The sequence below is a fragment of the Callospermophilus lateralis genome, chromosome 9 (genome assembly GCF_048772815.1).
Source record: "Callospermophilus lateralis isolate mCalLat2 chromosome 9, mCalLat2.hap1, whole genome shotgun sequence".
NCBI lineage: Eukaryota > Metazoa > Chordata > Mammalia > Rodentia > Sciuridae > Callospermophilus > Callospermophilus lateralis.
The window spans coordinates 105,240,646-105,268,310 of NC_135313.1; the positions used below are offsets into that span (position 1 = coordinate 105,240,646).

Genomic DNA, 27,665 nt, shown 5'->3' on the forward strand with positions numbered 1-27,665 from the left:
AATTGATATTTCTTGTTAGTTTTGTTCTAACTAATCAAGGTTTTATTGTGCAAAAGTTAAAGTCACATATTTACTCTAGTACTATTTTCAAATCTAATTGGGTTTTTAAGTAAAATGCATTTGAACAACTAAATATAAAAGAAACAGATTTTATTCTAATTTAGTAAAGTTGCCAATTCTACTTAAGAGCAGCCAATATTACATGTAAAGACATATAAAATCTGACAGGTTCCCTAATATTTTGCCCAATAAAATCATTCATAAGCCATTTTAAGAAAAATATATGATATAAACTTACAAACTAAACTTAGAAATGGCAAAGTGAGATAAGAAATTGTGTTCTCTTTTTAATATGAGCTTCTACTGTATATGAAAGACTTGAATAGTTTCATTAAGAGAAAGATTTTTAAAGATCTTGAAGTTTGAATAAAAAAGATGTCTGTGCTATAATTCTGCAAAAGCATTCTTAAAAACTGGCTTTCTATGTTGTAGCCAGGCAGCTTTTAAAATACCATTCTCCAATTATTTAACAAAATGAAAGATGAAGAATGACCTCACTGGGCATTTTATTATAAGTGATCATTCATGTCTTGGATAGAGTTTTTCTGTAGGCAGTGCTGGGATGGAAATGGATAAAGAGTGACATTTGGTGTCAGGAATAAAGGGTGGTATGCAGAACTAAAAGTGAGTCAAGGAAAGAATATCAAATTATATTAACTTCCCAAAGGCCAGGGTCATAGCATCCAAGGATTTCACATGCATTTCTTATATGGCTCAGCAGATGTTAGTTGTATTAGTAGGTGTCCAATAATAAATGCTTGAATTAAACTGCATTCCGTATATGTGATCCAGCTGCAAATGATCTGTAGTACCACAACAATGGAGTAGGGGAAATGTCTGTTCTTCCACAGTCGATGGCATTTTCAGGCCCCTCTTTATGCCATCAAATTTTTATGAGTCTTCTCAAGAATTTATATCTCTAGATCCTCAAACAACACTCAATAAGCCCTTTACTATCTGCAAAGAAAGGAGCTGAATGCATGTGATATGCTGATATTTTAGGGGTCAGTTATCAATACCTTTTTTTAAATCCTAACTATGCACTTATAATTTATAGGGACCACGATGATCTAAACCAAATGATGAGAGTAGATAGTATTTTTTAGTTATCATAGGCAAGATGCAAACTAAATGAGGATTAAAAATGTTGAAAAAAATTAGTACCTATAATACTATAACATATAGTATATTATAATATATTATAATGTACCTTTCCCATTCATTTTGGTTTCTCCATATTATATTATATTATGTTATATGGAGAAACCAAAATGAACGGGAAAGGAAGAAAATATATTACATATCACTGTAACAGAACCTGTGGATTGGTCATAGGTTTAGCTTTATCCAGACTCAGAACTCTTAATAAACACAACTGTGATTTAATTAAGGAAAAATACATATCCACATACATGTATAAATATATATGTACATAGCATTACTTAATATTGTCTTCCAGGAGAGCTTGATGTCCCAATTAGGTATTCCTGTTTTAACTGAAATTCATTTGACCAGAAACTGCAGACCAGTTCCTGGCTGTTTTAACTATTTATTTATTTATTTATTTATTTATTTATTTTTGTGGTACTGAGGATTGAACCTAGGGGTGTTCCACCACTGAGTTATAGTCCAATACCACTTTATTTTATTATTATTTTTTTTCTTTTGAGACAGGATCTCACTAGATTGTTCTGGTTGAACTTTAACTTTTGGTCCTCCTGCCTCAGCCTCCCTACTAACTGTGGTTACATGTATGTGTCACCACATCTGACTTGTTATCATTTTTCTTGAGGGGGGGTTACCACGGATTAAATTCAGGGACACTCCTCCATTGAGCCACATTCCCAGCCCTATTTTGTATTTTAGTTGGAGACAGGGTCTCACTGAGTTGCTTATTGCCCCACTTTTGCTGAGGCTGGCTTTGAACTCATGATCCTCCTGAGGCAGTCTCCCAGACCCTGGGATTGCACATGTGTGCTGCTGTGCCTGACGTATAATTTTGACAAACATTTTGGTGGGCAGTTGGAAAGGAGGGGAACAGATCTCATCATCTTCACTGTCTTTTAGAAGTAGAAAGTAAAAATATGATGTTCCCATGCCCTAATGTAGATTGAGACTTTTAGTCTATGAAGGTCATTTCTAAAATCTAGATATTGCTAGGATTTCTTCTTGTCATTTTCTCTCCCAATCCCAAATGAAAAGAATAAGAACCAGCAAGGTGAGGAGTGGATGGGAGAGGCCCCAAGTTCCAAACATAAGAACATGGAAGAAAGGAAACCAAGATGCCCACATTTAGTTCTACTGCTAGATTAAAGAATGGAAAGGAAACCCTATAAGCTTTCTGAAAGCACAACGGTACTGCAGGTGCCATAGAGAAACAATCACTTTCACATAATACATAGGTAGATTTTCCCTGATGTAAAAAACTAATATTCTCCTTGTAAATCTGTAAGTGATTGAAAATTTGGAGATTTGTGATTTTATTTCCTCACAGATAACTTTACATTAGAAAGTAATTAGCAAATATGTGAATTGAACTCCTCCTTACTCATTTCCACACTTCATTTTTCAGTTCTGCTACCCCACCACCTCTCTCACTATTCTCCACACATGCCAGGACGTTTCCTGATGCTTCTGTACAAGCCTGATGGCATATTTCCATAGTTTTTAAACCCTGGAAAACTCCTACTCAATCTTCATGACAGTTCTAATGTCTTTTTCTATGAAAATTTGAGCTATTTCTGGTTCTTGACTCCAATGTACGATTACTCTTTGAATCATGCAAATTCTCCCCCACCAGACTCTGTACACTTCAAATGATAGGCAGAAATTATATGTAACTACTTTTATTTAGTTAGAACATTCTGAAATTTAGTTATTTAAAAATACACAAGTATATGTGTGAAAAATACAAGGTAAGTAATACTCAAAAGGGATCAAGATAAGTGTCCCCCTAACCATTTTGGGGAGAAAATAAAATGCCTCCCTCTCTCACTGATAAGGAATAGTCTAAAGAGTGGTGTGATGAAAAAGTTCTTCACTTGAAAATCCAGAAACCTATTATTTAGGTCAAACTGTGCCACTGCCTAGCTTTCTGTCATTTGACTTCTTGGGCCTCAACTTTCTCAGCAATAAATCACAGTGTCCTACACTCTCCTCTAACAAAAAAAGGAAAAAAAAAATGCAGTCATTTCATGGTAACTATCCCAGAACACCTTCTACCTGGAAGAGAGGAAAAAACTTAGGCAACAATCAAGACAAAACTTTAAGTGAAAAAAATGGTCTCCCAGGAGATTTAATTGTAAAAACAAGAAATTAAAAATAGCCACATGAACAAACACCTGTAATTCCAGAAAGCAAAGTATACTGACAATTTCCTAAGGGTTATTTAATAACCTACAAATGAATGTCATAAGGAATTCTTATTTTTAATGTTATATTGGTGACATAATATTATAAACAGTGTTAAAAAGCACATCTTAATTTATTTTTCAGTGTTTGCTATCTTGCACATAAAAAAACACACAAGCTTATGATTCTTCTGGGTTTTAATTTTTTTTCTTGCCTTTAGTATTGGGGAAAAGGCTTTGAAAATATTTCATGTAATTAATTATTTGTCCCCTTTGAAGAAATGATTGTTAAATAAAAATCCATTTAATATTAATGCAACTTCCACTTTGGCATTGAAATCAACACAATGAGTATTTCCCCCTATTGATTCTTGGCAGTTAGATTTCATCTATTAATTCTTTATTGTAAATAGGGGACTATTAATCAAATGTTGATGCTCCTTGAAAGTATTGCCGAGATTTATTTATAGCAACACTCATTTCCCACATGCACCTGAAAGTGGTAACTTGTATTATTTGAAGTCAGAGAAAGGAACTCTCTTCACAACTAAGGGCTGTGTGCCTTTTGCTCTGCACTACATTCCATGCTTAGTACGGAAAATATGTGAAAGAAGAAAAGCTTAACTGCTCTCCATGAATGTATATACCAGGATGGGAATACCACTGTCAAATACCAAAGAGTACATTTCCAATCATCTAGAACAAGATTAAAGAAATCAAATTTTCATGGCAAAACCCCTCTTCCCCCTGAATTTCTATGTATTTGACTCTTTCTACCAGAGAATTTTATTGCCAGCGGCAAGTTTATGGAAATCATATTGGGATTGCAGACTCTCCAGCACCAGTTCAATTCAGTCTTTCCATTAACATCTGCAACTTTGACTTCCTAAGCTTTGTTCATTTACTAAGATGCTTTTGAGACCCGTCAAAAAGACTTACACTCTTTTTATTCTTTGACAGAGTGAAAGAACTTGGCTTAAGTCATATAATTTCCCAAATGGGCTGGAAGTTTTTGGCAGGAGCACTTAGTGTTTGACATCTGACATGACCTCAAAGATCCATAGATAGCCACAGTTAAAAAGGCTTCATCTCCATACTCCTGTCTTCCATGATATTTCCTGCTCTGCTGAGGATCACCCCATCCCCCACTGATGTAATGTCCTTTGAGTCACACGAGGTGCCAATCCTGTTCTTCCAGTAAATTCTGAACCTTTCATAACCCATTCTGCAGTCTGTAGGCAGCAGTGGCTCATGGAAGATGAAAAATTGTAGAATATGTGTGCTTCCCATCTCATGCCAAAGTTAAATAAAGGTCTGATGAAATCAACACAAACATTTCACAAATGGACTATAAAGTCTTAAAGTCTATTTAATTTTTTAAAGATAAAATTGTATTTGAGATATTTTACTATTATGAAGTGGTTGTTTTTGCATAAGTGCCAGGGAAAAGAGAACCCCTTCAATCAGCTCAGTTTTGGGGAATTCAATTCATAGGAAATGTTGAGTCATTTCTATTATATAATCACTATAGTTATGCAGTTGTTGCAGCTACACACTGGTGGTGAAGAACCTTCAATGTCTTATAAGAACTGATCCCCCATGCACCCATGAGCACTGATGTAATTCCTAAATGCTTCTGCTCACTCAGACCATAGGAGCTTCCTTTCTAGTCCAAACGCATTTCCCAAAGACTAAGGTCTTGATATTCTCTCAGTCTAGGAAACACTTTCTTTAAGTATGCACCAGTGTGCTTTCTTTCCTTCTTATGTCTATGAGGGGGTTCCATTTCCTCTTGCCTGCCTTTGCTAACCACTCCATTGAAAACCACGCCCTTTTTGATGACATTATCTTTCCTGCTTCACATTTCACTATATAGTATGCAACAATAAAAAGGAGTGCACTATTAATACAAAAATCAATTTGCATGGATCTTAAGGGCATTATGCTAAACATAAAAAGAGGCTAATCTCAAAAGGTTATGCATGCTATATGCACCTGATTTACATACCATTCTCAGAATGGCACTTTTATTTATTGATTGATTTTTGAGGGTTTTTTGTTTGTTTGTTTTAGAGATAGCAGTTGGGTTCATCTCAACAGGCTCCTACATGCGTAGAAGTCAATTTCAGTTCTTGAGACCCCTTGTCCCTCCTTTTCCCTCCAGTCTTCCCTCCCCTCTTCCATTCTTCTTCTACTGGACTTACTTTCTTCTCATCTATTAATTTACATATGATTGGTTCTTTATGTTATCCTCTCTTTTCCTCCCCTTTTCTTTATTTTACTTGAGCTTCTGCATATATGAGAAAAAACATTCAACCTTTGAGTTTCTGAGTTTGACTAATTTCACTTACCAGGATACTCTCTATTTCCATCAGCTTATTGGCAAATGCCGTAATTTCATTCTTTTTTATGGTTGGGTAGAACTCCATACACCATAAATTCTTAATCCATTCATCTATTGATGGGGGATCTGGGTTGATTCCATAATTTAGTTATTGTAAATTGGGCTGTTATAAACACCGAGGTGGCTGTGTCGCTGTAGTACACTGATCATTAACGTTTGGATATTTATGGAGGAGAGGGATACCTAGGTGAAATGGTGGTTCCATCCTTAGCTTTATAAGGAATCTCCATACTGCTTTTCAAAGTGGTTGTACTTGTCTGAAACCCTATCAACAATGTACAAATATACTTTTCCCCCACAACCTCACTAGCATTTATCATTGTCCATATTCTTGATCATTGCCATTTTGACTGGAGTGAAATGAAATCTTAGTGTAGTTTTGATTTTTATTTCCTTGATCGCTAGAGATGTCAAGCATTTTTTCATGTATTTGTTGGTCATTTGTATTTCTTTTGATAAGTTTCTGTTTAATTCTTCTGTTGATTTATTGATTGGTTTATTTGTGTTTTTAGTGTGTTTTTTATTTCTTGGTATATTTTGAATATTGATCTCCCATCAGAGAAGTAGCTGGCCAAGATTTTCTCTCATTCTGTAGCTCTCTCTTTGCATTTTTAATCATTTCTTTTGCGGTGGAGAAGCATCCCACTTATTTGTTCTTGGTTTCATTTCTTGCACTTTGGGGGTCTTGTTAAGGAAGTCATTGCCAGAACCTTTATGATAGAGTGTTGTTTCTACATTTTCTTCTATTGTTGTAAAGTCTCTAGCCTAATTCCTAAATCTATGATCTATTTCAATTTGAGTTTTGTGTAGGGTGAGAGAAAAGGTTCTAATTTCACTTATCTACATATAACTATCCAGTTTTCCCAGGACTATTTGTTAAAAAGGCTATAGGTTTGTGGATTTGTCTGTGTCTTAATTTCATTGGTCTTCATGTCTATTTTGATGCCAAAACCATGCTGTTTTTCTTACTACAGTTCATGAGTTTGTTTGTTCTTTCTTTCTTTTGGTACTGAGGATTGAAATCAGGAGCACTCAGCCACTGAGCAACATTTCCAGCCCGATTTTATGTTTTATTTAGAGGCAGGCCCTCACTGAGTTGCTTAGTACCTCAATTTTGTTGAGGCTGGCTTTGAACTTGTGATCCTCCTACCTCAGCCTCCCAAGGTGCTGGGATTAGAGGCATGCGGCGCCAGGCCTTACTACAGTTCTGTAGTATAATTTCAGAGAAGGTATTATGATGCTTCTTGCTTTACTTTTCTTTATTATTATTGATATGGCTCTTCTCAGTCTCTTATTCTTCCAAGTGAATTTAAGAATTGGTACTTCTAATTCTGTGAAGAATGTCATTGGTATTTTAATGGGAATTGCACTGAATCTGTATAGCACTGTTGGTAGTATAGCCATTTTGACAATATTAATTCTGCCTATCCAAGAACATGGAAGGTCTTTCCATTTTCTAAGATCTTCTTTAATTTCATTCTCTGTGTTCTATAGTTTTCATTATAGAACTCTTTTAACTTCTTGGTTAGATTAATTCTCAAGTTATTTGTGTTTTTTTTTGTTTTTTTTGTTTTTTTTTTAGTTTTCCTGATTTCTTCTTCAGCTGAATCATTGGAGTATAGAAAAGCTACAGATTTATGGGTGTTGATTTTATATCCTGCTACTTTGATAAATTCATCTAGAAGCTCCAGAAGTCAGAATGACATAATTAAGATGAGGCATAATGGTTTTCACAGATCAGAGAAAGCAAAGCTATAACAAAGCTGCCTAAGTGTTCCTTTTTAAAAAATTCTTTTTATTAAATTTTTTATTTACATATGACAGCCGAATGCATTATAATTCTTATTACACATATAGAGCACAATTTTTCATATCTCTGGTTGTATACAAAGTGTATTCATACCAATTCATGTCTTTATACATGTACTTTGGGAGGACAGGACAATCTATATCTTAATTGGGATGGTGGTGATGGACATGTTTGAAAAAGCGTCATAGAATCACACACAAGGAGATACCAAAACTAAGAGCCTGTAAAAGCTGGTAAAATCTGAGTAAGATCTATGGTGTATGCAATTTTACTGTCCCAGCTGAGTTCTTTTTTTGATAACTTACTGTTATGATGCCAGACGTCACCACTAGGGAGAGTTTGGTAATGGGTACATGAGACTTCAGTGTTTTACTTCCTAAATCTGTTTGCATCTCTATTTAAAAGTAAAAGTAAATAAAATTAAAATAAAAGATTCTTCTCAGTGATGATCATGATGAAACGTGCTATATAATTATTTATTTATTTTCTTTATATTCTCACTCTCTCCCTACTACTATACAAGACCTATATGAGCAAGGAATTCTTATTGGTTTTCTTCAGTGCTATAACTATGGTAAATAAAACAATTTGCAGCAGAGTAAGCTCTCTATGAGCAGTTAATGAATAATTTACAATTAATGAATGTAATATTTTACATTTAAAGACTCATCTTAACATTATGGTTAATATCATGACCTTTGATTTTGATCCTAGCTTTGCTCTTTTAAAAAGAAGCAGATCTTTATCAACCTACTTGAACTTTTTATTTAGTTTTCTCACTCAGAAAATTAATAATGCTTAAAAGGTTAAATTTAAAAATCGCATATGCAATAATGTGCAAAAATACAGAACTGGTAAAAATTTTGAGGTAAATTTCTTTTAAAGAATCACAGGAATATGGTTAATCTTTCCAAAATTTACATCATTTGACCTGGTAATTTATCAGAACTATGGCTACAATTTGAAGTATGAAAATAATTATCCCAGTGTTTTATATAATGGGAATGTTTTGAAATAACCTAAATGCCCAATAACAGGTAAAAGTCTATGGGATTTTGCTGTATTGTTTTGTAATTTGGAGAACAGTTTTCTAAAAACAAAGAACCCATATAGCATTAATCCACAGTAACTTAAAGTGACATCTTAGATCTCTCTTCTTCATTAACAACAGTATCCTTTATGTATAAAAATTTTCTTTTTACAGCATCTTTTACAATACACACACACATATATATTTTATATTATACCAATAAATGCAAAATATTTTAGAAATTATAATGAAGAGTAAGTGATGATGTATCCTATTAATTTCAGCTTCCTGGCACTACTGAATTGGCAAACAAAGGCAATGTAAATTATTAATAAAATGCCTTCCACTAGACTGTATTATTATATATGGTAGAATGATGGACCCATTTACTAAGTGAAATGGAATTGCCAAACAAACAACAAGAAAAAAATCTCCTTAATTTTATAACAACAATGACAAAACTATATCCCCACACTGAACATAATTAATAATTTTGCATTTGGGAATAACATGGACAGAAATAATTTTACCCCCCAAATGAAAATCATTGTCAATCAGTCATTATTTATAAACCTAAGTCATCAATTGGTGTAAAATTGTATTTGAACTTCCATTAGTCACACAAATATTTTTTTTTCCAGTGCTGAGAATGGAATCCAGGGCCTCACCAGTGCTGGGCAAGTCTTCTACCACCAAACTACATCCCCAATTCTGCCACTGGTTTTTATATACTTTGTGTTTTGTCATTGTCATTCATTTCATCAGAAAAAAACCTAATGACTATAGTTTTCACCTACATTGTACTGATGTTGGGGTTACCACAGAGATTAAGATCCGACTAGAGCCTTGAATAATTTTAAGGCCACAAGGGGTGTAAATGTGTGAAAATATGCATCAAACACAATAAACTATTAATCAATAAAGTTATGTATAATAAACCCACACTTTATTATGTTTCAGAAAGAGTGGATAAAATACCACCTCTAAAATAATATTTTGCACTTAATGCTAATACAAATTATTTTGACCACTAAGTCTTGGTTATTTTTGGATTGAGGCCTCTTAAATATGCATTAGCCTCATGACTAATTATATTCTCTACACCCTTTGTTCTCAGAAACACTAAGGTCCTTTCCATTTGGCTAATAAAGAGTCTCTCAAGCTACATCCTATGTTTGAGTTGCTTAATTCACTAACATATATTCTTTAGCTGCTTTTCTTTTAAATATAGGTCACATGAAAGCAACTAAAAGGTAATTGGTGTGAGCTCCAATTAAGAATCATCAAATTTCTGGGTTAAAATAATCAGAAAACTCTGCCTCTAGATTTCTTTTTCACATTTTTTTCCACCAGAAAGTTTTCTATTTCTACTAAAAATCATTATTTTTATAATTTTCAGAAAAGCTTTCCCATTATATGATCCTTCCAAACTAGATATGATTAACTTGAACAAAGTATACTGTGCTTAATTGAACTCTAAAGCAAGAAAAATAAAGGACTGCATAATCTTCAGGATTTTTCCCTGATATATTAGTTGGAAAGTCATATCTCTTTCTACTTGTGTTTATGATATGATATATCTCAGAGAGGACAATTATCCTTCCTGGATCAATGAAAGATATTGAAATTTAACTCACCCAACATAGCCAACCTATGCAATACTTCTTTGCACAATACCTGGGATGGACAGATATCTATTAATATATTGAAATTCTAAAAAATAAAGTAGGACTTCAACACTGGCTCTTGTATTTGTGAACCAACTACAATGAAGAGAGGCCATCTTTATGGCAATTGAAACTCTTACCTCCTGGTGCCATTTGATATCAAGTGTCTTAATTTGACATGAAAACCAACAAACACACAAACATACAATTTATATTCTCTGTGATTGTCCTCCAGTGCTGAAACTATCTTTCTATTTATTATCCTACCTATATATTTTTTCTTTTCACAACATTTATAATTTCTTCCATGACAGTCTCTACATATTTAGGAATGATGCTTATCTCCCATGTAATCTCCAACAGGGTACAGTATGCCAGGTGTTTTTCCACTGACACTTAGAACAATGGAATAGTCATCTCCTGTGTTTGAGATTCATCTCCTGTGTTTCATATGTTAAGTTTAATTTTTAGGTGCCACACTAATAAAAAGTTGAGAAAAGGTAAAATAAATTTACTAATCTATTTTATTTAACTCACTGTATGCAAACTATTGTTTCAAAATATAAAATTTCATTAACAATTTGCAGTTTTCTGTTTTATATTAAGTCTGCAAAATCTGGAGCATGCATTTTATACCTCAGTTCAGATTAGCTATATCTCAAATGTTCAACAGCATGCACGGCTGGTGGTTGCAGTTCTAGATAGTTTAATTTTATTAACTGAGCCTAGAGATAGGTCAGTGTTTCTAAAGTTTATATCTCTCAGCTTTAAATTCATAATGAAACATGTTCTACAGAAATACCCAAATTGTCTGGAGGTATGGCTCATTGGTAGAGGGTTTGTCTAACATGTTTAAAGCCCTATATCCAATCCCAGCATTGCCAAAACACAACATAGCAAACATAACATTCATCAATTACTCAATTACTATCCATCCTTCTATACTTTGAGAACCAGAGTTTTAGAACTTGCATGCTTAAATTCACTCTAACTGCTATTAAGTTTAATGATGTTAACTGGCCAGCATTACCACTTCCAGATTATCTGTCATATTAATTCTGTAGCCCACTAAATCAGCTCTCCATTCCAGCCTACTCATTGAAAACTATAATCAAATTCTTTTATATATTTATTAAAACTCCTTTAAGCATATGCAATAGGAAAGATTCATGAAAATAATACCAGCTTATGATATATAATAATCACAATCCTATGAGTATGAATATTCAACTACATTTAAGACCACCGAATTTCACTGGCAGTCACCACATAATCTAAATCTAACTTCACAATGATGTCATGCTGTACTATCCAAAGCCTTGGTGCAATTTAATTATTTCATCTTAGGATAATGATGCAAAAGAAGCCATCAATGAGTCCCATCACTTGATTTTCCTGCCCTAGCACACTCTTTCCCCACGTGGAATCACAGGTGTTCCTGTATGACAAGTAGACCCTAAAGGAAGTGATGTTTTATGAGTTTTAAGGCTAGATCAAACAAGGCATTACAGATTCTCCTTTGAAGTAAGCCATATACCATGCAATGTGGATACCCAAGTAGCACAGTAGAAAGGTTCACACAGGAATAACGGAGGCTCTTAGACAATAGTCACAGGAAACTTTCCAGCCCTGGGATTGAACTTCTTTGAAGTCCATCCTCAATCTCAGCCTAGCCAGCAGATGACTGCAGCTTCCTCGACTGACATCAGTCGCCTAAAGGACCCCATTGGGGACTGCACATCTGAGCCTCTCCAGCATCTCTGATGCACAGAATCCATGATCACACTTAAAATACAGTTTTATACCATTAAACCTGGCAGTATGCATTATTAGTTATTCAGAGTAATATGTTTATAGTTAAAATGACTGTATTTTGCTAATATAGTACTTCCCAAGGTATATCTTTTTGTACTCTCTTACAAACTCATCCATGGAAAAGAGATATGTGTAAGGAAACTATCTTGGGTTGCAATGAATATATTTTCTTTTATTTAACGACTAGTAGCACAGTTGTTTATTAAAATCTCTGTGAAGACTTATAATGGAGAATTCTGCTAACTCTTATGTATTCTAATAATTCCCAACTCTATGTGGACTAACTACTTTCTCCATATAAAGTCTATTAAAATTTTGTGTAGAGCACATGCAAAATTTTGCCATCCAACGAACTATAAGGAAATAGGTAATTTTATTTCCTTAGATATTTATCTGATGGTAATAAAAATAAATGTCAAAGATTTAATTCAATAAATACTTTCAGGGATTTATTAAGTTAAAGAAAAATCTACTAGCTTGATATATTTTTATATGTAGATACTTGTTTTAAGAATGTAAGTCCCAAATCAACATTCATATTGTAAACATGTGCAAAAAAATAACTTTTACTTTCCCTATATTATTTTTTTTAAATGCTGTTTCAATCATGTGGCTGAATTAGTGATAAATATATTTTAATAGGTATCTCTTTGCCATTCCTTATCATCTTTATTTTTAAAAAGAAGTTAAATAGGTTGAAACTTTAGGAACAGTATCTATGTCAGGAAAAATCATGCATTTGATGGGCATGAGAAGGCAGAAAAATTGCAGGATGAACTGGAAGTCACATATATTAGAATATTGTCACTTACCTAGACTGTACTTTTCCTGAATTTATCATTAATAAGATTATCTGAAATATTAATGTACCCAAGTGTATGAAGCTTAACAGCCTAGACAATCCCAGGACCAGACCATGCACTCCCACAGACTTCTTAAATATGTCTCTGTAATTGTAAAGCACTGAAGTATTAAGACAGAGAATTTAATTAGATAATTCACTAGAGAAGAGTTACTTTTTCAAGCAGTAGTGCATGCAGGATTCATTTTACAGTGATTACTTCTCAGATAAAATAGGTATTTATTATAAAAAGAATTCTGCCCACAGACCTACAGAGTACTAGGGACCTAAACTAAAATGAAAACATCCTTTCCTAGAGAGTTGACAATACTGTTCTGCAGAGCATTAAGTTTGGAGGTCAGAGGTCAACACAGCACATGCAGCCCAGATAAAACTGATATGTTTCCTCCATCACACAAGAATTAAATGAATCTTTCAGCTACTACTTTTGCATTCAGAAAGAGCTCATTCTCATGCAGATTTATGTACTATTATGCATAAAGGGCAATTCTAATTATGCTGAAGCAATAGTAAATTTGATTAAAGTTTCTGCTGTAAACATAAGACATAATAAGGAAGAAGTTGACAGTGTAAAACAGTTATCTAGTCCACTTAACATGTATTTTTAAATCTAGGCAATAAGAAAATAATAAATAAGAATTAAAAGAGATTTAAAAACTATTGTTTTTACTTTGTGTTGTTCTTTAAAAAATATTTTTTTTACATTTCTCCATAAAAATATAGTATTTGTGTTAACTTTTCAAGGATTATTTAAAAATTTAACTATTAAATAAATTGAATCAACCATAATTCCAAATATAATAGGATGATATATGATGAGAAATAGATTTAATGGTTAAATTCAAACGATAGACATGATTCAGAATAACAGAAAAACCATTTAGTCTGATGTTGGGACTGTCAAACACTGAATGATAATTCTTTTAAAAAAAAAAAACTTCTATTTTTATTTATTTGTTTAGTTTTGGGGTCTGTGTTTTGAATCCAGGGGCATTACCACTGAACTATGTCTCCAGCTCTTTTTTTTTTTAATTTTAGTTTTGAGATAGGATATCAGTAAGTTGCTGAGGCTGGAGGTATGCATCACCATGCCCAGCTATATGATGTTTCTTAACCACAGATATTCTTATTCCCGGATTTTATCATATCAACCTTTAATCATATTTTGAAATATTTTATTCATTTTCACAAAACATTTTAAATTTTTGTCATTAAAAGGCAATAGTTTAGATAGTAATCTTTAAGAAACAATTTCAAAAGTCTAGATATTAAAATAAAATATATAATCACTAAGCTTATAGCAGTATAATAAATGGTACCTGAGTGTTAAACATAATATGTATAATAAAAGTTTCTGCTATCATCCAGTTAATAAATTAGAATCTAGTTGATGTGATTTCAAGTTAATGGAAAATAATTATTTAAAAGTATAGATTAAATACATAAAGACATTAAGAACCTTTCTCAAAATAGTAGGGTAATCAAAAGACTGGGGACTTTGGAGATAGAAGAGTGGAACTAAGTTCTTATTCTGAAATGGACTCCTAAGGATATTACATAACATCTCTAATCCTTCGTACTTTCTAAAGTATGGTGCTAACCTCCAAGAATCAGGGACTTTAGGGTGTTTAAAGTGATAAAACACACTTCTTGTGTTAGTGGCACAATCTGAGTGCTCAACAAATTCTTGCTTCATCTTTTATAATAATGTTTTGAAATATATGCCAAAAAAGAAGGGTAATGAAAGGGAAAGGGGCAATAAGAGGACTAATCTAGCACAAAAATGGACTCTTCCTATACATATTTTATAGTGTAATCAACAGTAGAGAATATAAATTGTGATATATGAAATGGAATGTTCTATAGTAGGGACCGTGCACAATCTCAACATTCAACTCTTGAAAAATATGGATAAATTTTGCAAATGTTTCATTGAACACATTTTAAATATATAAGGTGAGCCTTAAAATGTGTTATATCCATCTCTATAAAAGTAACAAAAGAGGAATTATCATTTACTAAGCATTATCTTAGGCAGAGGCTATTATCCTGATTTCACACAATATATAAAAACTAACTCAAAATATGTCAACAAATTAAAAACAAGAAATAAAAATCTTAGAAGAAATCATAAGGATAAAACCTCATAACCTTAAATTTTGCACTGAATTTTTAGAGATGATACCAAAAGCATATAGAACAAAGAAAAAAAGGAATTGATCGGATGCCTTCATACGTCAAGAAATTTTTGCATAAAGACTTTTTATGTGAAAAGGAAGACTATCTCCCAAATGTGAGAAAAATATTTGGAAATCATATATCTGATAAAATTACTTACCACAATATGAAAACATCTTAAAATCAACAACAAAAAGACCAAAACAAAAAAAAAAAATGAACAAAAGACTTGAATAGATATTACCCAAAAAAGAACTTTAAAAGCAAAGTGAAGAAGAACATGAACATATGCCATGCATCATTGGCCACCAGGGAGGTACAATTCAAAAACCAAAGGAGACATAGATCCACTCACCACTAGGATAGATATGTTAAGAAGAGTAGAAAATCACAACTTTGCTGAGGACAACAGAAATTTGAATTTATAGATATTTCTGGTCAAATGCAAAATGGCACAACTGCTTTAGAAAATATTTTGGTGTTTCTTCAAAAAATTAAATAGAATTACATGACCCAGAAATTTCACTTCTCTTTAAACCCCCATATTTGAAAACAGATATACATAGAGCATGCTAAAGTACACACATTTTCATAGATTCACTACTCGTAATATGTGTGAAAAATCCAAACTTGCCCATTAGTATATAAACAAATAAGGGTTCATACATAGAATTAGGTATTATTTAATTACAAAAGCTAAAATACTGACATATGCTACAAAATAGGTGAACTTGGGTATTAAGTAAAAGAAGGCAGATTAAAGGATACATGTACTGATTTTATTTATATGAATTTTCCAAAATATATAAATTCATATATAAACATATCATATTACCAGTTATCCCTGTGGAGTAGTAGAGAATGGGAATAATAGCAGGGTTCAGGATATTTTTTAAGCAGGATTGAGATGTTTTGGGAGCTTGGGGGTGTAGCTTGATGGTAGAGTACATGTTCAGCACTTATTACACAAATTACATAGTTAAATTCATTTTGTAGTATGTGAATTTTAGTGTAATAAAAATCATGATATATTTATTCAGAAGTGCATTTCTGGAAATGTATTTCATAGAAATATGAAACTAAAGAAAAAAGAGTTATTCTTAAAATATTTTTAAATCATGGACAATTTTGAAACTGCTAAAGTTGAGGTACTAACGTTCAACAACAGGAAAGTTACTGAAATCCAAACACTGAGTTTTTCTGTTTGGGCCCATGTTCCTTAGAAAAAAGATAAAGAATAAATCAGTACAAGCCACTTCACTAGCCTGCAGCTATTCTCCCCTTATGGAAAGAGCCTGGATCAGTTTCTAAATCCTTCTGATCCTGCACTTTCCAGCTTTTCTGGGCCTAGCTTTACTCCTTTCTGAAATCAGGATAATAGCCTCTGCCTAAGATAATGCTTAGTAAATGATAATTCCGGCTTCTTTACTTTTATTCTTGGGAAGAAATAAAAATAATACATCTAAATAATTGGTTTTAATGGCTGTGTTTGGGCGACTGGATTTTGTATGACTGGTTTGAGCCTCTTTTTTTAAAAAAAAATAAGTTTTAAGTTTCAGTTTAGGAGATTTTCTTCACTTATAGTTTCTATAAATTAGAAGTTTTTATTTTGAATTATTGTAGATTTACAGACAATTATAAGAAATAAAACTGAGACATGCCATGTATCCTTGACCCAGCTTTCCTCAGTAACAACAACTTGTACAACTAAACTGTAAGATTACAAATAGGATGGTGACATTTCTACAGTCAAGATAAAGTGTATCTATCTCCACCTCATGCTGCTCCTTAATATAAAAAAGCCAATCCCACATCTCTTAAAACTATTAATCTGTTCTTCATGTGTACAATTTCCATTTCAAGAAGTGTTACATAAGTGGAATTATATACTTCATCAGATTTGGGGAGTTTGTTTTTCAACTCAGTTTAATCCTAGAGATTCATCCAGGTCTTTGAGTTATATCAAAAGCTTCTTTGTGGGCTGGGGTTGTGGCTCAGTGGTAGAGCACTTGCCTAGAATAGGCAAGGCACTGGGCTTGATCCTCAGCACCACATAAAAATAAATAAATAAAATAAAGGTATTGTGTCCAACTACAATTACAAAAATAAAAACCTTCTATTTTTTTTTAATCTCTGAGCTGAATGCTATTGTGTGCCTCCACTTGTTTATTTAACCATCTCACCCATTTAAGAACATCTTGATTATTTTAAGTTTTGGCTATTGACAAAAAAATCTATAAATATTGGAGTATAGGTTTCAGTGTAAACATAGATTTCATTTTTTTTCTTTTGGATAAATGCCCTGGATTGAATCTGCTATGTTGGATGGTAGTTACATGTTTGTTGTTTAAAGAAACTTCTAAAAAAAAATTCAGAACCCTGGTATCACATTATGTATTCCCAGCAGCAATGTTGGAATGATCCAGCCTCTCTGAGTGCTTTCCATCATGTAGTGCTATTACTATATTTTTAAAATTTTAGCCATTATTATAGTTATATAAGGATATTCTTTTGTGATTTTAACTTGCTTTCACTCAATGCTAATGACGCTGAAATATTTGAAATATTTTCATGTGCTTATTTGCCATCTGTGTAGCCTCTCCAGTGAAATGTCTTTTTATGTCTGGGTCTACTTTCTGATTGCAGAGCTGTTTTGTTCTTGCTTTTAAGTGTTCAATTGTGAGAATGCTTTATATAAGAACATTAGTCCTTTGTCAAATATGTGAAATGCAAATATTTTCTCCTAAGGGTAGCTTTTATTTTCATCCTCGCAGAGAGGTCTTTCACAGAGAAATTGTTTTTCCTTTGATCAACTATGCTTTTGCTGTATGATTCAACTACTTCCTTAGCCTTACACCCCAGTCTTTTTTCCTATGTTTCCTTTCCTAAGGATTTGATAGATTTACATTTACTTTTTAAAAATATTTAATTTTTACTTTTAGGTGGACACAATATCTTTATTTTATATTTATGTGGTGCTGAGGATTGAACCCAGTGCCTCATGCATGTTAGGCAAGCACTCTACCACTGAGCCATAACACCAGCCCCGATAGATTTACATTTAAAATTTCAACTCATGATTTATTTTGAGTTTGTATATGGTGCAAGGCTAAGGTCAACGTATTTTTGTTTTTGTTTTTTCCCCCCTATATATAATCAATTATTCCCGCATCCTTTTGTTGGCAAGACCATCTTTCATATACTGAATTGTTTTTGCACCTTTGCCAAAAATCACTTAGACACATTTATGAGGATCTGTTTCTGAATTCCATATTGTTTTTCCTTGATCTATGTTTCTATCTAGCAGCTAGATCTAGTCTTGATTATTACAACGAAATCTGATTTTTACAGTTCACTCTTAGTTCAATATGGCAGTTATTTTAAATTTAAAAATTTCAGACAATGTTATTTTTGAAACTATTTAGTATATTTTAATAGCTTTATATCTTATGATTTGCAATATCTGCAATTAAAGATAACATAGAACAGAAGTTACAAAAAAGGACATGATATATAATAGGTAAAAAGGTCTTTGATTACAATCCCTCATCTTTTTCAGCACAAATTAATTATTATAAATAAAAAATATAAACTCCTTTAAAATATATAACAAATGTATATTCCAAAGGAATAAAACCATCAAATAGTAGGTCTTTCATGCTGTGAAATTTCATGTATTCAAAGGCTCTCAAAGCATTATATGAGGCTGCCTGCCTTAAGTCCATAAATTTTTATTGTCCATCTTAAGCTCATAAAACTTTCTTGAATGATTTCCAATCATTTATTCTTTACAGAAACTAATCTGCTGAATTGTGTTTCCAACATTCACTTTGCTTTTTAACTGTGCGAATTATATCTACGTACAAAATACTCAACAACCATACATACTGCTCTAATTGTACTCTAGAGCTGACATGGAATAATGAAACACTAATTGCAATTAGACCATTTTATTTGTTTAGAATTAATTTCTTGGCTTAGCTCACTTGCAGAATGTTCTACATCCACAAAGCTTACATGCAAATACCACCAAACAATTCAGTGACCACAATCTAAAACAATATTTCCACCAGTCTGTTTCCAATGTACACACTACAGCTCTGGACAGAATTAGTAAGAAAGTCCCTATCTATACAGATATGAAAAACTCTATTATATACAGCAAGGCTTAACCCTAACATTTCAAAAGCCCTCATTTGTTGGATTTGCCAAACTCTAACACATTCAGTGCAGGTATCCGAAAGCTCAGTCCAGTTAATTGCTAGCCAGGTGTTAAAGAAAGGGCATTATCTACAACTATATCTTTTGCAAAGGGGCCATCAATATCCACGTGCAATTATTGGATATGCCAAATTTTGTCAAGGGGAGTAGATGGCTACACATAAATGTGAATGGTCACCTGAATGTATGGCAAAGAAAAATGTTGTCAAACATAATTATATTACCTGTTTGACATCATATGCCAGAAGGACGTATTTTAAATCTGGTGAAACTGAATGCCTTGATGCTTTGAAGGTTACCTGGAAAAACAAAAAAAAAAAAAAACCAATTATCTTTAAAAATTGAATTACAGAGAAATTAACATGCATTTGGATATATATCAAAATTATCTCAACTCATAATACTATTAAAATGTGTATTATTAGTCTTATTATGTACATAAATGTGTATTAATTTATGTATGATTATATAAATGAATGCAAACCATTGATGAGAACATATGCATTTACATAAAAGCATTTGCCTATATATCTTTCCATTTGCTATGCTTAAAGAGTAGTCTAACATTTTTATAAGTAAGAAAACTTAGTAAAGATTCACTAAAATTACTTTTGTTCCAATCTTATTACTTTTAATCATATGATATACATACATATAACCTAGGAAGAAATTATTTTTCGTTTTGTTCTTTAAAGAGCTACATATAATGTTCTAAGAGTCATCTAGGATCTTAGGTCTAAAATTTGCCATTTTTTTAACTACTTTCTTCTATTCATAGATAGGTGTTTTTGGCTATGTCTAGAAGGTTCTGTAACTTTATATACAAGACAAAATAAGATCAAGAATACTGAGGAGTTGGACTGAAACATCTGATTGCTTAAAATTGTTTCATGCACAATTCTCTCTTATTGAAATAAAGCCAAACAAACACACACAAATACACACATCACCACCACCACCACCACCACCACACTCCATACAGCTCTCCATACAGCTTTTCTTGGAGCCCAGGAAGAGAAGGAGAATATGCTTAGAACACCTGGTGGCAAGAAGAGAGAGTTGGGATTTTGGCAGTCTTTGTCTGCCACCACCATAATTATTCCCATTTTACAAATGAAAAATCTAACGCTTAGATAAGTTAACAGGCTCAACACAGCAATCCACGCATGCTTGAAAAAAAATATAGAATATAATTTTTTTAAAAAAGTACTGGATTTGTATCTAACAGCAGGGCTGGTACTATTATTTTAATTAATTAGTAAATTTGAGAAATCATTACTATACTATTTCATACCTTCATCTACTCAATCATTCAAGAACTAATTATTGAGCATCTTTTAGAGACTAGACCAGGCTGGGTACTGGGGATGCCCCAGTGAATGAGAGAGAAATTATCTCAGTTTTCATGGAGTCCGAGACACATATTGGGAAGTAATTACATGAGTAATTACTGAGTTACACCTTTAGATGCATGATTCAAGGAAGAAATCTGGAGCATTGCCAGAGTATATGAATCTGGGAGAACAGACAAGGCTCTCCTGAAGAATTGACCTTTAAGCTAAAGGAGATGACCTTCAAGAGGAGTATGAACACATATCTGGCCCTTGAATGTTCCTCGTCTTCCTACCCAGACCTAAAGAGCTGTCACTCAGAAATTTACTTTTTCACTCAGGAAAATATCATCTACCTACAGATACTTTTTAAACAAAACTCAGACAAAAGTCAACTGTTTCTGTATCTTGTTTAAGACATTGGCTTGCGCGCGCGTGCGCTCTCTCTCTCTCTCTCTCTCTCTCTCTCTCTCTCTCTCTCTTTTTCTCTTTTAATCCAAAACATTCTCTTAGCAAAAGTTTTGCAGCCACTTCCCTGCCTTCAGGCATGGCAAATAAATTGTCCCCATTGCTATCAGGATTTAATAAAGAAGTTTCTGTTCTTCCTGTGCTAGCTCCTATGCAACAGACTGGGTTAGTTCACCTCATTCATAGCATCTATGTATTTATTTTTTATTCTCTTCAATGTGGCATATTGAAACCATTGAAATTATTAAATAACCAAAACGATTTTATATTTCCTTGTTGGATTAATTAAAAAAAGATATATTTACATCTGTGTCATAATATCTGAGCCTGTACTTTTTTGTTCTAACTGGTTGACTATTTATATTTAAAGAAGATACACTAAAGACAGACACTCTTTAAAGAAAACTCCCAGGATAAAACATATTAAAATAGAAATATGTGTCTGATTGTGTTTGATGTCAGACAACAACAACTACACACACTGTACCTGACTGGTTTTCAGCTTACAATTTAATAATAGAACATACCTGGTAACAGAAAGAACTTAAAATATACAGTGAAAAAGAAATACATTGAAGGTCTTGATTTTTTTTAACAGAGGCATTTGTGCAAGGTGGATCTAGAGAAGACAAGCAAATTGAATTGATAGATCAACAAAAATCTACAAAATAGAATTGAAGAATTCTATTTACAAACAAAATACAAACAAAATTAATAACAAAATACAAGCAAAAATTAAAAGTATATTTTAAATGAATGATATAGTTTGCATGTATTTGCAAAGATATAGCTATAGATGTAAATATATATCTGTATCCATCTATCTCTAACTATATATAAATATATATTATGTATAACATATTATATATAATACATATTATATCTTATAACTATATATAAACTATATATATCTATAACTATATATAAATATATATTATGTAACTAAATATTATATATATAAATATGTATATTTATATATATAATTCTGTACAGCCTATTTCAGGATAGTTTCCACAAGGCTGCTGTCTATAAAAAACAGAAAGGGGTAAAGTCAGGGTTTCTGGTTTTGTGGTTTTTGTTTTGTTTTGTTTCTAACTTAGGGACTCCAAAATGCAATAGGTAGGATAAGAAACTCAGACTAATATTTACACAACTTGTTAGTATAATAAAAAGTGTCTTTCGTCTTTGTCCCTGCTTCCTGGCATAAAATCTAAAAACACTTGGAATATCCTGATTTATAAAAAAGTCTTCATTATTCAGAGCAAAGTTTTTTCAACCATACATGAGGTTATGATAACAAGACATGGGAGAACTCTTCACAATTGGTGGAACTACCTTATATCTTCATGTTGTGCTTATGGTGGGAGAACTTTCAAACCATCCCCATGTCCTTATAGCCAGTGATTTAAAGACCAGTTATGCCTAATAATGACAACTTGATTTAAAACAAACAAACAAACTATACGCTGAGATTTGAAGGAGCTTCCTGGAGGATGAACATATCAATTTACTGGGAGGGTAATATAGATTACAATGAGGTACATCCTGGCTCAGGATCCCTCTGGACATTATCCTGTGTACCGCTTCAAATGGTTATTCATTTGCATCCTTTATAATAAACTAGTGATCATAATTACAGTTCTTTCCTGAACCCTGTGAACCACTGTGAAGAATTATCCAAACACAAGAGTTGTAGTGGGAGTTCCTCAATTTAGAGTCAATTGAGACAGAGGGTGAGTAACCTCAGGGTGTAGAATTTGTAGCTGGCTTCTGAAGTTGGTGCGTTTTGTGGGACTAAGCCTTTTAGTCTGTGGAGTCAGGTAGTTAGGGTCAGAATTATATTAGATTTCAGGACATCCATTTTGTGTTCGCAAAGAACAAAAATACTACAATTTAATTTAAAATATTAATTGGCTTTATTCAGAGTTCTAGGATTGCGTAATACTTCACACTGTATTCCATAATGTAGAATAAGATTTCCATATGGTGAGCAGGAGAGGTTGCTTTTCTAAAATAGAGAATGAATTTTAAAACACAGAAACAAATATCAACAACAAAAAATAAATCCTATTTGGTCATTTCAAAGTTATTTTCCTTATTGAGAAGGCATAAAGAGAAAGAACAATAGAAAAATAAGTGATTAGATAACATTAGTTTATTTTATGTTGCCTTTTTGTGTAAGGACAAAGACAGAACTTCATTACTGTGCCAATTGACCTGGCTTGTTCGACAGATTTGGCTCTCTCTCAATTTTCCTGGTTATTTGGAAGTTTGGCAAGAATGACACCATTTTGATTTGTTAGTCTGTTTTGCTGGAGTCAAGTACAGGAGGCTTGTCCAAAACAATAGCCTCCTGTAATTGTTGTTTAATATTATCAGGGAATTGCTGTTAGAATGACATAGTTTATAATCCCTGAACCAGCTATGCAAAGAAAACCCAGTAGTCAGGGACACCTCACAGAATAAAAATGCTAAGATTCAGAAGTTTTGTCTACCTATACAATTTGTACAATCTCTACCTGAGTCATTTTAGAATAAGTCTAATTGATCACAGGGAATAATTACTAACAAAAATTATTTTGCAACTTTAAAAATATCCATTTCAACAAAAAAGAAGAATACAAGAACATTATCAGCTACCACATAGTAGATGTTTATCATGTGACCTGCAACTTGCTAAGAACTGGGCTTGGGGTAATAGGGTAAGATAGGTATCCTCATTTCTTTCTCTTTCACTCTCTCTCTCTTTCACCCCCTCCATCCCTCTCATTAACTGCTTATATATTTAAATTTTATGACATTTTCCAGTAAATGAATGGATCTGGAGACTATCATGCTAAGTGAAATAAAACATCCCCCCAAAAACCAGAGGTTGAATGTTTTTGCTGATATATGGATGCTAACCCACAATAAAAGGGAAAAGGGAAGAATAGATATTCAGTAGATTAGACAAAGGGGAATTAAGGGAACACAGAGGGGAAGGTAAAAGGAAACACAGTGGAATGAATCTTACATAATTTTTCTATATACATATGTTAATACACCACAGTGAATCTCACCATCGGGTACATCTACAAGAATGGTATCTTAATTAGAATAAGATGTATTACATGCTTGTATAATCATATCAAAATGGATTCTAGTGTCCTGTGTAACTAAAAAGAACCAATAAAAAAAATTAGATGAAAATTAGTCTATAGGGAATGCTGGTTAACATTGAAGACACAAGTCCATCTCTCCTGATATTATAATAGCAGGAGGAGTATTGTTCTTTAAGATTTGACTAAGGGGATAGTATCATTTAAAAATCGCCAAGTACAATTTTATTACTTCTGTTCTATGGATATGGAAAACTCCAATGTCATACTTGTTAATTTTTTCTCAAGGTCACAGAAAAGCAAATATAACAAGATATAACAAGAGACTATAGGAAGACTTCCTTTTATAAGCTTTGCATTATCTCAACAGCATTTTCTTACTTTCTTTTCTTCTTCTTCTTCTTCTTCTTCTTCTTTTTTTTTTTTTTTTTTTTGTAGAGCACTTTCTTCTCTGAAGTTTGAATTGTTTAAAGGATATTTCACCTCCCTTGTCCCCATCCACCCTCATGTGATGTTCTTCACACAAATTAACTTCACGCTTTCACAGGTGCGTCTGTGCCTCTGGTAACAACATTTTAGTATCTTTTACAGATCCTACAATTATCCAGTCTGGCACTTTATTAATTATCACTATACTCCCTCCAGCTTATGCAGCACACAAACTGGGAAGCATTCCAAATGTCTTTTCAGGGACCCAAGCTGCTGAAACTTCTCTGAATTTGGAGAACTATGTTCAGATCACTCACTGGTGCTGAAAAGAGACTTCACTGGTAATACTCTAAAGGACACACTCTAGCAGCCTAGTCAAGGGGCATCAGAAATCTCAGGAAAATACCTTTTAATATAAACCATGAATGCTATCATCTCTTGCATCTGGGAGACTAATTCTTTCCAGCAGCTGAAAAAGACCTCTTGGTCAATGTTGGCCCTATTGCAGACCTTAATATAATTCTGATTCAGTTTTAACTTGATATGGTTTCAAATTAGTGATTGGGGCAGTTTGTTATTGCCAATAATACTACTGCATCATCAACCTATTTTAACAGCTTAATTAGCATTGAATTAGAAGGATGTAGAAACAGTTTCTATGTGTGTTCACTGTCATTATTTACCAACAATGCCTACCATGCATATTTGAGATCAGAGGGAATTAAAATGCATGAACCCTGTCAGCTTGGATCACCCATTTAAAGCCAGGTGAGGCAGGATAAACAATGGGGGGAAAAACAACTATGAAAGCCATTTGCTAGACTAAAAGAATGAAAGATATTTGATCCAGTTGAAAAACATTCTCATGCTTTTAGATAACTTGGGAGCATTTTCTGGTGTCTCGTTTTTTGTGTATCATGGAATTCTACCAAAAATCACTTATTGAACTTTCACTGTACAACAAACTTATAAACACCACTGTAGCCACTCAAGATGCTATAAAATTGGGAAACAAAGTCCACGGATATTTTCCATCACATATTAAGCAGACTAAGATAAGCACCATGGATCTCTATGGTCCAAGATAGAGTAGAAATCCGAAATCTAATGGTCAAATGGGAATGGGCCTTCAGAGTAAGAATAAAGTGCTCAGGGTAAAGAACTGAGGACAGAGGGAAAGGAAGTAAAAGTGATAGGTTCTAAGAACAGACTCTAGACCTTTCATACATTCAGTGGCAATGTAAGTGAAAACCTCATGATTCATTATTTTTCCAGTCAAATTAAACTATAGATTACATTATAAAAATAATCTTCAGAAAACATTAATAGTTTAAAATTTTACCTGGGAAAGCGGGAGGTGATGTCATGGATCAGAATTTATATTAATTATTTTAAATACTATTATCAACATGAATATAGCAGAACTGATGGCTGGTTCCAAAGATGGTGAAATGTAAAGCCAATGAAGCAGCAAAAGTGGATGTCAATTTAGAACTATTACGTTGGGACCTGGGTGAAAAATGCATTGGGTCTGGTGGTATCTTGAGGTCCTGATATCAGGGAGGAGACTCTCCTGACAAGTAAGGCAAGCAGTTTGGGAAGTTAAGAAAGAGACTGGATCACAAAGAGGAGAGGACACATTAAAGGGAGTCCAATGGGATAGAATAGGGGATGCAGGAATAAACTCACACATCTACCTTCTGATTTTGACAAAGATGTCAAAAAGGAGTTAGAGACAGCCTCTTCAAAAGAATGTTGCTAGAAAAACCGGACATCCACCTGTGAGGAATTGAAACTCCCTCTCTCAGACTGTACAAAAATCACCTTGAAATGGATCAAAGACCTTAACATAAGATATGAAATGCTGAAACTACTAGAGGCAAACATAGGGGAAACACTTCAAGATATTGGTACAAGCAACAATATCTTTTTAAAATATATATATATTTTTAGTTGCAGATGGACACAGCACCTTTATTTTATTTACTTATTCTTATGTGGTGCTCAGGATCTAACGCAGCACGTCACACTTGCTAGTTGAGTGCTCTACTGCTGAGCAGAACCCCAACAATTTCTTGCATAGAACTCTGATAGCTTAGGAAATAATAGCAAGAATTGACAAGTGGTATAACATCAAATTAAAAAGCCTCTTTTCTTTCTCTAGCAAAGGAAATAATTCAGAGTTAAGGGACAGACTATTGTATGGGAGAAAATCTTTGTCATCTATTCTTGTGAAGAAGACTAATATCCAGAATATATAAATAAGTGAAAAATTTTAGCAACAACAACAACAAAAAAGCAAATCATCCATTCATTAAGCAGGCAAATAAGCTGAACAGGTATTTCTTGAAAGAAGGACAAAAGACCAAAAAAACACATGAAGAGCATTCAACATCTTTAGCCACCAGGGAATGCAAATGAAAATGACTTTGAGATTGTATCTCACTCTAATCAGTATGGCTATTATAAAAAAAAATCAAGGAAACAAAAATAATGAATGCTTGTGAAGTTTCAAGGGGAAAAGGAAAACTTATGTGCAGTTTGTGGGAATATACATTAGTACAACCACTATGGAAAAAAGTATGAAGGGCCCTCAAATACACTAAAAATAGAACCCACCATATGATCCAGCAATACCACTCTTGAGTATGTGTAAGGAATCAATGCCAGATTATCAACAAGATGCCTGCATACCCATGATTATCAGGGCACCATTTAGAAGAGCCAATTTTGGAATCAGCCTAATCCCATCAATGGAGAAATCATATGTATATACACACAATGGAGTATTTTTCAATAAAGAATGAGATCACACTATCTGCAAAAAAAAAAAAAGAAAAGAAAATGGAGGGAATTGGAGAGCATCATATTGAGCAGAATAAGCTTTTCTCAGATAAATATTACGTTTCCTCTCATTTGGAATGTAAAAAACCAATAAAAAT

The 27,665-nt window shown here is 33.1% G+C and overlaps 1 protein-coding gene across 1 annotated transcript in view; it reads right to left on the reverse strand.

Moving 5' to 3' along the window:
* Dpp10 (dipeptidyl peptidase like 10) overlaps positions 1 to 27,665 on the reverse strand; it is a 622,276-nt gene that overhangs the window by 272,927 nt on the left and 321,684 nt on the right. The window contains exon 5 of the mRNA XM_076865657.2: positions 19,622 to 19,696. Coding sequence (XP_076721772.2) covers positions 19,622 to 19,696 — 75 coding nt within the window. The remainder of the gene's footprint in view (positions 1 to 19,621; positions 19,697 to 27,665) is intronic.